The sequence below is a fragment of the Hyperoodon ampullatus genome, assembly GCF_949752795.1.
Source record: "Hyperoodon ampullatus genome assembly, chromosome: 3".
Classification (NCBI taxonomy): domain Eukaryota; kingdom Metazoa; phylum Chordata; class Mammalia; order Artiodactyla; family Ziphiidae; genus Hyperoodon; species Hyperoodon ampullatus.
Window position 1 is genome coordinate 158224477 of NC_136916.1, and position 12531 is coordinate 158237007.

The window sequence follows — 12531 nt, forward strand, 5'->3', positions numbered from 1 at the left end:
GACAATTTTGTTTTTCTTCTCAAAGAACCAGCTTTTAATTTTATTGATATTTGCTATTGTTTCTTTCATTTCTTTTTCATTTATTTCTGATCTGATCTTTATGATTTCTTTCCTTCTGCTAACTTTGAGGGTTTTTTGTTCTTCTTTCTCTAATTGCTTTAGGTATAACTTTAGGTTGTTTATTGGGATGTTTCTTGTTTCTTACGGTAGGATTGTATTGCTATAAACTTCCCTCTTAGAACTGCTTTTGCTGCATCCTATAGGTTTTGGGTCGTCATGTTTTCATTGTCATTTGTTTCTAGGTATTTTTTGATTTCCTCTTTGATTTCTTCAGTGATCCTTTGGTTATTAAGTAGTGTATTGTTTAGCCTTCATGTGTTTGTATTTTTTACAGATTTTTTTCCTGTAATTGATATCTAGTCATAGCATTGTGGTCAGAAAAGATACTTGATATGATTTCAGTTTTCTTAAATTTACCAAGGCTTGACTTGTGACCCAAGGTATGATCTGTCCTGGAGAATATTCCATGAACACTTGAGAAGAAAGTGTATTCTGTTGTTTTTGGATGGAATGTCCTGTAAATATCCATTAAGTCCATCTTGTTTAATGTATCATTTAAAGCTTGTGTTTCCTTATTTATTTTCATTTTAGATGATCTGTCCATTGGTGAAAGTGGGGTGTTCAAGTTCCCTAGTATGATTTTGTTCTGTCTATTTCCCCTTTTATGGCTGTTAGTATTTGTCTTATGTATTGAGGTGCTCCTATGTTGGGTGCATAAATATTTACAATCATTATATCTTCTTCTTGGATTGATCCCTTGATCATTATGTAGTGTCCTTCTCTGTCTCTTGTAATACTCTTTGTTTTAAAGTCTATTTTGTCCGATATGAGAGTTGCTACTCCAGCTTTCTTTTGATTACCATTTGCATGGAATATCTTTTTCCATCCCCCCACTTTCAGTCTGTATGTGTCCCTAGGTCTGAAGTGGGTATCTTGTAGACAGCGTATATATGGGTCTTGTTTTTGTATCCATTCATCCAGTCTTTGTCTTTTGGTTGGAACATTTAATCCATGTACATTTAAGTTAATTATCGATATGTATGTTCCTATTACCATTTTCTTAATCGTTTAGGGTTTGTTATTGTAGGTCGTTTCCTTCTGTAGTGTTTCCTGCCTAGAAAAGTTCCATTAGCGTTTGTTGTAAAGCCAGTTTGGTGGTGCTGAATTCTCTTAGCTTTTGCTTGTCTGTAAAGGTTTTAAGCCTTGCTGGGTAGAGTAATCTTGGTTGTAGGTTTTTCCTTTCAATCACTTTAAATATGTCCTGCCACTCCCTCTGGCTTGCAGAGTTTCTGCTGAAAGATCAGCTGTTAACCTTATTCGGATTCCCTTGTATGTTATTTGTTGTTTTTCCCGTGCTGCTTTTAATATTTTTTCTTTGTATTTAATTTTTTTTTTTTTTTCACTACGCTGGCGTCTCACTCTTGTGGCCTCTCCCATTGCAGAGCACAGGCTCCGGATGCGTAGGCTCAGTTCCATGGCTCATGGACCTAGCTGCTCCGCTGCATGTGGGATCTTTCTGGACCAGGGCACGAACCCGTGTCCTGTGCATCGGCAGGCGGACTCTCAACCACTGTGCCACCAGGGAAACGCTGTGTTTAATTTTTGATAGGTTGATTAATATGTTTCTTGACATGTTTCTCCTTGGATTTATCCTGTATGGGACTCTCTGTGCTTCCTGGACTTGATTAACTCTTTCCTTACCCATATTAGGGAAGTTTTCAACTATACTCTCTTCAAATACTTTCTCAGTCCCTTTCTTTTTCTCTTCTTCTTCTGGGACCCCTATAATTCGAACGTTGTTGTGTTTAATGTTGTCCCAGAAGTATCTGAGACTGTCCTCAATTCTTTTCATTCTTTTTTCTTTATTCTGCTCTGCAGCAGTTATTTCCACTATTTTATCTTCCAGGTCACTTATCCATTCTTCTGCCTCAGTTATTCTGGTATTGATTCCTTCTAGAGAATTTTTACTTTCATTTATTGTGTTGTTCATGATTGTTTGTTGGCTCTTTAGTTCTTCTAGGTCCTTGTTAAACCTTTCTTGTATTTTCTCTATTCTATTTCCAAGATTCTGGATCATCTTTACTATCATTATTCTGAATTCTTTTTCAGGTAGACTGCCTATTTCCTCTTCATTTGTTAGGTCTGGTGGGTTTTTATCTTGCTTCTTCATCTGCTGTGTGTTTCTTTGTCTTCTCATTTTGCTTAACTTACTGTGTTTGAGGTCTCCTTTTCGCAGGCTGCTGGTTCGTAGTTCCCATTGTTTTTGGTGTCTGCCCCCAGTGGCTAAGGTTGGTTCAGTGGGTTGTGTAGGCTTCCTGGTGGAGGGTACTAGTGCCTGTGTTCTGGTGGATGAGGCTGGATCTAGTCTTTCTGGTGGGCAGTTCCACGTCTGGTGGTGTGTTTTGGGGTGTCTGTGACCTTATTATGATTTTAGGTAGCCTCTCTGCTAATGGGTGGGATTGTGTTCCTGTCTTGCTAGTTGTTTGGCATAGGGTGTCCAGCACTGTAGCTTGCTGGTTGTTGAGTGGAGCTGGGTCTTGGTGTTGAGATGGAGATCTATGGGAGATTTTCGCCATTTGATATTACGTGGAGCTGGGAGGTCTCTTCAACTTATTTATATACATTTGTAGAGAGTTCTTTTGGCATTCTTCCAGGATTCTGGTGGCCATCTCTTTCTCCAAACTCCAGAACTCCACACTCCAGAGGCCCTCCTTTGGACGTGCTGCCTTTCCCCTTCCATGCATGTCCTCTACTTTTCAACGTATTTATTGAACACCTTCAATGATCCTGGTACTGTGCTTTGCACTGGCAATACAAAGATGAACAAGACAATTGTGCTCCCTGCTCACACTTAACACACATTCTAGTGGGGTCAACTTGAGGGCAACAATATCAAGGGTCAATGTACATTAGGAAGAAATGTACCCAAATCAAAATGTGCATTTCAGATTGAAAATAACTGAACACTAAGTATCCTTACTTGGTGACATAAGCAAGATTTTCCCTAGATTTATCACATTAAAAAATTATTAGCATTCAATTTTAATATTACATGAGTTTAACAAAGTTTTCCTCTTTATTCCTAAAAAGCCATGACCCTTAGGGAAATGATCTTCTCAATTCAAATTTTCTATGAATGAAGTGGGGAATTGGGACTTCTCAAAATTAGTTTGACAGTTCGTAAATACTTAAGGTATAAAGATTTCAGAAGATTGTCACTCTGTTCTAGACATCAGTGTCATCAAGATGTTAGCATTAAGGCAACAGAGAACCACATTAGCAAGGGCTGGGGTAGGAACAGTGAAGAAACTTTCAACCAGGGAGACCAGAGCTGATAATATGGCCTCTGAATTCAGTGTGCCCACCTGAACCCAAATTCGCCTGAACTCAAATTACTTTTCCAGAATTCTGGATGAGAAGGACCCCAAACCAACCTCAAATATAGAGTAATTCATTTCTAAAACTTTTGTTTTTCCACAAGCAAATGATTTTAATGCCCAATATGAGGATCTGTGCTTTCAATTATTTGCTTCTTTGTCCTGCCATATTTACTCATTGGACGATATCACCCTCAATCCCTCTCAGTTATCTGACAGAGATTTGAGTATAAAATTCAGACTTTAAGGTCTGCAGAGCATGGTTCTTGGTATTGGCTGCAAATTCGAATCACCTGAAGAGATTTGGAAGCCCTGATGCCTAGGCTTTACCACCAGAAATTCTGGATTAATTGGTCTGAGGGTAGCCAAGGCATGGGAATTTTAAAATCTCCCCAGTGAGTCCAATGTAAAGCAAAGGTCAAGAGCCACAGCTGTGGTGTATGTTATCACTCTTCTTGTCCACTAGTCACATTTTACACATAAAAGGAATGAAGCCCAAAGTGAACATATGGCCTTTTTGTCAAATATGGCTTTTTACATTTGATAGAGCTATCAAGTGGCCAAACCAAAGCCAGAAACTGGATCTCCTGACTCAAGACTCCCCTGTGCCCTACTGGGATTCATAACTGCTGACTTACCAGCCACCACTAAGGCTTGGAAACCCAACTCCTCTCGTCACTGCTACTTGTTTCTTAGTCCAGGAGAATATTTACACTTCTTAGTCTTTTAAAGTCATGAAATACAGAAGCTAAAAGATCTTGTAGCTGGAAAGAGTGGACTCATGTGAGAGAAAGGAGGTCACTCAAGACCCAAGGCACAACCAGAAGTTTCAGAGAATAGTCACACCAAGCAATGGTGTCATTTGTCAGGGAGAACCTGACTTTAACCAATGCAGCAAGGTCACCAACTCAACCAGCTTCCAAATGAGGTCTGAGTGAGGGACACCTTGATGAAAAAGCTGGCATGATCAAATGTTATTAAATTCAAAGATTTGGGGTTAAAATCAGCCTATGTGTGTTCATCATTTTGCTTCAAAACTTCTCATACCTGCTTATAATTGGCCTCTTGGTCGTGTTTAGAGAACTCCACAGACACTTCAAGAGATTTCCAAAGTGAATTTTCTGTAATCAGCAGACTGTTCTGCTAAGTGGATCTCAGTGTAAATCTAGTAGCCTGTTATTTTACAGTTTTGGTCATAAAGTCAGCTGCAGAATATCAAAGGAGTTTAGAGACATTTTTATTGAAAAAATGAAAAAAATAGCAATGGAACAATAATTTCTATCCCAACTTCTCCCTAGCTTTTGTGGTAAGAGAATAATTTGGGGGAGGGGAGGGGAGGGCATTTCCCAAACTATGTTCCTTAAGCTCTCTTTCCATGGTAAATTAACTGGTGTTACTTTTTAAAAAGCTACTCATGACCTTATAAAGTTAAACAAAGTATACAGGTGGACTTCTTGGGTCTTTTGATAGAATAATCTGAATTACTAATATCCAGTAGGGGGATACAGTATGCAGAGCTTCTCAGGGAGTTCTTGGTTCCAGGAGCACCTTTCTGGACTGGTGTTCCACAGAACACTTTTTGGGGAAAGCTACTCAAGAAGAATCTTTTGATATACTGCCTTGTTCGGAGGCAGGTAAATTTAACAAGGTTTATTCAAGAGGCAGGCTATGGAGAATCTTAAGAGCCAGTAAATTTTCAGATCATCCTCTGGTCTTCTGAAGTTAAACCTATGAAAAGATTATGTAGAGAAACCGTCTCTACTTTCCTACCAACTTTCTCCTTGGACCATATCATGGGCTCTGTGAGAGGCTTGGCTGATGGGAGAGAGTTATTCTGATGAAAACAATGGATTCTAATTCACTGATTCCCTGAATTACATACAGTCTGTTCTAATCACTACAACTATCCCTTGAAACACAAGAAAGAAATCAATGCACCATTTTTACATACTTTCTTGACATTTTTATGTAAAATTTGGAAGGGTTTAACAAATGTGGGCAATATTTCTTAACTGATAATCATTTGTTTCTTGATTTTTAGAAGTCTAGATCTGAGATCAGCAAACTTTTTCTGGAAAGCACCAGATAACAAATATTTTGGGCTTTGTGGGACATAAGATCTCAGTCACAGCTACTCAACTCTGCCATTGTAGTGTGAAAGCAGCCACAGACAATTCATAAACAAATGAGCATGGCCATATTTCAATAAAATTTTATTTAGAAAAATTGGTGACAGGCAGAACGTGGCCACATGGTCATAGTTTGTGGACATCTGACCTAGATGTAGGTGTTCAGTGAGGATGACCATTGTGTGATGAAATATGTAGTTTATTTCTCCCAATTCCTGGTAAAGGTTAAATGGCAAACATGGGATAAAGATAAGAAGTATCTGGACAAAAATATTTTAGGGTTTGAAAGTTAAGATCCAATCATCAAATAAAACAAAGATCTTTTTATCCAATCAGTATTTTAAATCTGAACTTACATCTCTGCTCCTGTTATAAAACAACGTTCCATCTATTCGTTCTACCCTAAGTTTGTGATTCCTGGTTGATGGAAACTAAATTTTTCTTAGCTTTATGCACTCCATTAAAAGGTATCCTATAAATCCAAGGTAAAATCAAGATGATAATCATGATAAAGATGCCTGGAACTAGAGGAAGATAAATAAGGGTTGAGCTGTAGATGGAGAAAACAGAGGTCAGGTTTCCATAGTAATAACAAAATAGTATTCACTTTGTGATTTTAACATGGAGCTGTTGCCTCTATCCTCAATACTAACTATGATTTAAAACTAATGTAAACACATCAGTATTCTATAATTACCCTAATATTGTTCAAAGACTGTATATGGCATGTTAGCAATTTGTTGAATCCTCCAGAAGTATCTTCCAATATTTAAACTTCTAATTTAAACAATTGCTCATCCAAAATCGTGATTATTCCCCATCATCTACCTCATGTCAATTTACTGAAATTAGCAGATTTGACCTCACTTAGACCTATTTTTTTAGTGTAACTGAAGAACACGGTTGCAGCCAAGTTGGACAAATTCCACACTGAGAACAAGCACTGATGCTTCAGCAGCATTTGGGTATTTAAAAGTTCATGAAAATTATGGCAGATGCTCGAAAGTACATGGTCCTGTGATTTCATATGGAACCAAGCGCACTGTCATCACTCAGATGTGGAATTAATAATAATACAAGCATCCCTTGCTCAACAGAAGTTGAACTGCTCTCAGTCGCAAGTTAAGTCACACATTCATTCTTTGGAACCTCTTTTCCAGCCTCTCCACACAATCTGGCATGGAGATATGTTGCTTATCTCAGAAAATTTAATTCTCTGTATTGTATTTTGTATTGTCAAATTCTAGCAACAAGCTACCATCTGACAGTAAACATTTGGGCAGAAAAAAATACCATTTTGATGTGCTAAGAACATACTGAAACACTAATCGTTATGAACAGAGAAGTCAACACAATTCATGTACTAATTAGCATCACACATTAGCTTATTACAAGCAAAACACTGCAGCTTGGAGCACTGGGAAAAGATGACGATAGAGAAGATTATAGGATTAATGCAGGCTATTATTTCTCATGGAGTAAGTATTTGAACAGCTTGTAGGATATGCTCCAAGCCTGGCTTTTGCCTCTGCCTGTTGAAGCCTTGAGCATTTTCTCACCTTTTACTGTTTACAGGTATCCTGATTTCAGCTACCAAAAGGATTTTTATGGAACAGTGAGGCCTGGGCAGGGGTTCTCTTTAATTTTCTAAATAACTGACGCTATGAGAGGGAAACACAGTTCCCACAGAAGTATTCCCATGAGAGTCTCACAGTATAAAGAGGTGTCCGCCCATTTACCTTAAGGGGATTGTGGAAATGCAGGCTCAAATTCTAACTTGAAGCTGAAATGTATCCTAAAACTCCCCAGAGAGCAAAGCTCAGCAGCAACCACAACTTTCCTTACGACAGTGTCATACTCCTCCCTCTGACACGTCCTCATTTAAACATAATATAGAGGGTGCCTTGAGCTAGGAGTTACCCAGCAACTGGACTTTCATTTAGTCATCCAGCATGTTTTTACTGAATGGCTGTTGTGTGGCAAGTGTGAGTCCAATGGGGAAGAATGTGAACTATGTCTATCATACTGGGTTCATCAACTGGATATTCTTCCCCAGCTCATTCCTGACCATCTTCATTTTTCTGACCACACTGTTCTTCCTTAACTGTGAGATACATGGCACTTAAATCAGGGCAGGGCTTCTTAACTCCCCTCTCCCTACACCCCCCCCCCCCCACCACATGAAAAATCTGACACATCTTTTCTCGGAAGAACTTCATTTCTTCCAAGAGGTTCTCAAAGAGGCATACATACTCCAAAGAGTGAAAAGGCATTGAATACTTACATGTAGCAGTGTCTATTCTATTTTTAAAGGAGATACCAGTCCTTTTCTCATAAGCACTTCACAGTATTTGTATTTAGAAAGACTTTCAAGAAGTCTTTCCTTTCACCGCAGACTCCGAGACTTTCTACTCTTCTTTTGTTTACATTCATCTTGTCCTTGAAAGAGATAGTTTAGATGATCACACACACATACTCTCCCAATAAAATAATCATTGTCTGGAGTAGGTTACCCATGTAGTCTACCAAGATTTGTGATTGATTTACCCAAGTTGGCTTACAGAATGTGGATTCCAGAGGAATCAGGATAAGTCCGGGTCAAGGAATCAGTTTAACTAACCTGGTATTCCCAGTAAACATCATATGGTAAATGAGGCTGATGGAAGCACAATCTTCTTGGATATTAAGGCTTCTGCAGATATATTTCCCCATCCCCATCCCCTCCTCTCCAGGAGAAGGTAGGACCAGCAATCTGGACCCAAGGTTAAAGCTTCATGGCATTATCATAATTTGTGATAATAAGACAGCCCTCCAAACTGCTAAACGGCAGAATGATTGTTTCATTTTTAAGCACCTAATTATTTCTAAGAGATGAAGTGCCCAAACAACCCTCTTGGTTTTGAAGAATGCAGCCTCCCTCAAGACTCCAGTTCATCTCCGTTCACGTTGGCTGCACCCTCTCTCCATCCTCCTTCTCCTCTTCTGGACTCTGGCTGGCTTTCCCAGTTTAAAATCTTCTGCAGCATTTCTGGTAAACTCTAACGCTTATCAACCAGCCTCCTTATCCTTGGGGGTGTATTGAATATCAGATGAAAACACTGCAGAATTGGACAAGCAATTATTTAGTTTTACAATCATTTCTAATGATTAGAGCAAGCCAGTTTTCACTTGCGGCAGTCAGAGATGAAGAGGAAAAACTGAGATGAGTTCACCAGTCCTTACTTGATTTTCAGCAGTCTGGGAAAAGAATGTGATCTGCAAGTTGCATGGTCCAGAGAATATAAAAAGAGACACAAGCCAGTGTGGCACTTGAGTTGAGTTAGTTGTCTTTTTACGAAACCATGTTACTCAAGATCTTCTCTCCAGGTGTTTTGTCTCCAAGGCAGCTCTTGTCTGCTCTGGCTATCACTGACCATGAACGCTGTGGACACAGTGGGTTGAAGGAGAGTCAAACAATGATTGAATGAAGCCTATGAGTGAGAGCCTTACATGATAGCCATTCATCCAGAAGGCACAGACTTGCTGCTGTAACATCTTAGTTGCATCTTTGTACATATACGAGGGTTAATTGATACACCTGCTCCATTTTCGACTTAACAGTGTCCTGGAAGCTTGGTATCCATCCAGCCATTGCCTGAAGAGGCCATGTCTGGACCATACCCTTGTGGCATTTGTAAACAAGTTGCTTGTCACTGCCATCAAAAAAGTCAATTGGCCACCACACCATGTGATGAGTCTTCTAGCTTTCATTCCCCATTACTTTTTCCTTAAAGTAAAAGTTTAGCATAGCTCACCTCACTATTTTGGAGGAAAAGTGCATTGATTTTTTTATTCAGTCATTTACACCTTCATTCAGTAAATAGTTATGGAGGCACTGAATTTGGCACTGGTGATACAACAAGGAGTAAGACAGAGAGCTTAAACTCTGATTTGGGAGACAGACGATGAAAAAGTAAACAAACACACAAGATAATCACAGACTGTGATAAAGCCATGAAGGAAACAAAGATTGCAATGAGGAAAACTGATGGTGGCTACTTTTAGTTCTCAAGCTCGATTTGAGAACAAATGTAAAGGATCACAAAATGTATACCAGTTTATGAGATGTCATTGTGTGAAGTCGTAGTACTTGTCATTTGGTTAATCCCTCATCCTGCCGAGGAGAGGGAGACTTCTTGGTGGTTGGTAAAACTCTTCCTCCAACTGCTCCAGTGTACACCCATCTATGGCTCTGGGGCTGCCCTCTCTTATTCTAAGTTCCATCCTCTACAAAGGACTAGAGGGGAGCAGAGCTGCTGGACCAGGAGAGGTTGAGGGCAGACCTCACGGAAGTGCTGTTCCTGCTTTTGCCTTCTGAACAGCAACAGAGGCTGCCTCCTCATGGCTCAGCCACAAATAAAGCCAGCCTCCCTCTCCTCAATCTCACCAAGAGATGCAGAGAAAGAGAGAGAGAGACAATTAACCAAGGAGAAGTTCTTCTGTGAGGGCTCTGGAGAAAGAATCCTTCTGACTCAAAGTCCTCATGTCACACTATTCTTTTTTTTTTTAATTGAAGTATAGTTGATTTGCAATGTTGTGTTAGTTTCAGGTGTGCAGCACTGTGATTCAGTTATACACATATATAGATATATAGTTTTTCAGATTCTTTTCCATTATAGGTTATTACAAGATACTGAATATATTAATAGTTCCATGTGCTATACAGTAGGTCCTTGTTGTTTATCTAGTGTCACACTATTCTTATTAACCATCGCCCTTGAGAATTTTGCATCATGAAGAGCAAACACGATAAACAGAATAATGGAAGCATTATCTGTATCTAAGCAGATCTCCTGAGTCTCCACTGCATTCATTTTGCATCAACAGGTGACCAGTCACTGACTCTTAAATTGACTAGTCTATGCAGGGGTGAGCTATTCTAAACATGTGTAAATTGAGATCATTTATAGCAAGGAGATTTTATACACACACACGCATATGATGGCTATATATATATACACATATATAATGCTTTGTTTCTTTTTAGATAACATTGTTCTCTAAAAAAAGCTAGGGGGGAAAAAGCCAGTTTCAAAATGCTTGGAAGCTTTTATCCATTTGGAGGTAATTTTATGCTTCAGAATCACTTTGTGACTTAAATTGCTCAAAAATATTTTACCCTCAACTGTGCAATATGTTTTCAAAACGGAAAGATCAATGTGTCCATCAAGGCCCTTCAGGAAAGGTATACACTCTGTAATCTTATCTGTATAACCTGCCCCCCATTCCCCAGATAGGATTGCCACAGAAAATGCTGGCCACCCAATTAAATTTGAATTTCAGATAAACACCAAATAACCTTTTAGTATAAGAATGTTTCAAAAATTACAAGGGAAATACTTATACTAAAAAATTATTCATTGTTTATCTTGGCATCCTGTATTTTTACTTGCTAAATCTGGCAATCCTGCCCCAAATAAAAGATGTGAATCTCTGACAGTTCCCATCACCACTCGCCACCTTCACTGAATACCTGATTTAAGCCCAGTCACCAAAAGTAAATGTAAATATTGATCAATGTTGAGAAACAAAATTTAATTTAGTTGGTATTGAAGAAGATTGAAAAATACAGTCGCCATTGGCCAGGTAAATAGGGAATTGGGCAACTTTTATATTATCTAGATATGCAAACTAGATCATAAACAAGTTCGCTTTCAAAGACTTCTGCCATAATTAATGTGTATAAACCTTGCACAATTGAAACCTAGAATATTTTGAGTGCTTAAGCTGGAAGAAGGTAAGGTGTTTTCCAAATTCCTAAGAAACAGGTAATAGCTAAGGAGACCATGCTCGCATTTTATTTTGGTATTTATGTTAATTTACTTAACCTCACCTAATCCATCCTCTCTCGCTTTCTCTAGTTACCTGAACAAGAATAAATACCTGACAGCTATTGACAAAGATACATTTGGAGGAGTTTACAGTGGACCAACCTTGCTGTGAGTAAGACATACAAAAGAATATTTGCCTTTTTTTTTTTTTAATGGAAGGGAGGGGGCCATTAAGAAGAGTAGCTGATGATGTCTGTGGGGAGGGAATGTTGCTGTCTTGGATAAAGGCTTCTGTTAGTACTTTTCTGCCCAGCTGTATAGGTTACTGGTTGGAAGAAAGTCCTTGTTCTTTGAGACTCAGAAGGCCCCAGACTCCACTGTGCCATCCTGATGCCACCTTGGTGTGGACATTCAAGAAGGCCCTCTTTTGGAAAAAAAGACATTTTTGAGCAGCTGGTGTTTGCAAAATTCTGAGATATGAGGTCTTCAAATAGGTGGAAGGCACTCTAGTCTTTGCTGAGAAATGAATGTGTATTGCATAATGCAATACATTATGGTATTGTACCGTACAGGGGTTCATAGCACAAAGAAGGAAGAGTATAAACAGGTTGATTCATATCTGGGAAAACTTACAATCACTGGAAAAGATGGGATGTAAACAGTTTTTAAATCAGCATGAAAAAAAGTTATTTGTGCATTTCCTCTGATTTATACCTCCACATGTAATCATGATGAAGTTCTGTTGATTCTGTCTCCCACAAGCCTCTTCTAGTGCCATCTTCTCCATCCCCTTGGTTTTGCCTTAGTTTAGAACTTCATTCTTGAGCATCTAGTACAGTCCTTGCCAAAGTGGAACAGAGCCCCCCCAGGAGAAGCACAAGACAATCCATCAGAGGCACGAAGGTTCCATCCATACATAAGAGGTTCCATTTAAAAATAAGAAAAAATTGGGAGTTCCCTGGTGGTCCAGTGGTTAGGACTCTGTGCTCTCACCGCTGAGGGCACGGGTTTGATCCCTGGTTGGGGAACTAAGACCCTGTAAGCCATGTGGTATGTCAAAAAATTTTTTAAAAAGAACAAATTAAGTTCTACTAATACTTTACATATAGATGATCACTGTCCCTCAGGTGTCAGGTAGGTAATGATTGCATCCCA

The 12531-nt window shown here is 39.0% G+C and overlaps 1 protein-coding gene across 2 annotated transcripts in view; it reads left to right on the forward strand.

Annotated features, from left to right (window-relative positions):
• The window catches only part of TSHR (thyroid stimulating hormone receptor), a gene marked incomplete at both ends in the record, with an annotated part of 174172 nt that overhangs the window by 130561 nt on the left and 31080 nt on the right, over positions 1 to 12531 (forward strand). Inside the window, 2 exons of one of the 2 annotated variants that reach the window (XM_079700923.1) lie at positions 11467 to 11544; positions 11698 to 11767. In XM_079700923.1, coding sequence (XP_079557049.1) covers positions 11467 to 11544; positions 11698 to 11767 — 148 coding nt within the window. Of the gene's footprint in view, positions 1 to 11466; positions 11545 to 11697; positions 11768 to 12531 lie in introns of those variants that run through there. The other variant, XM_079700922.1, reaches the window with a different exon arrangement.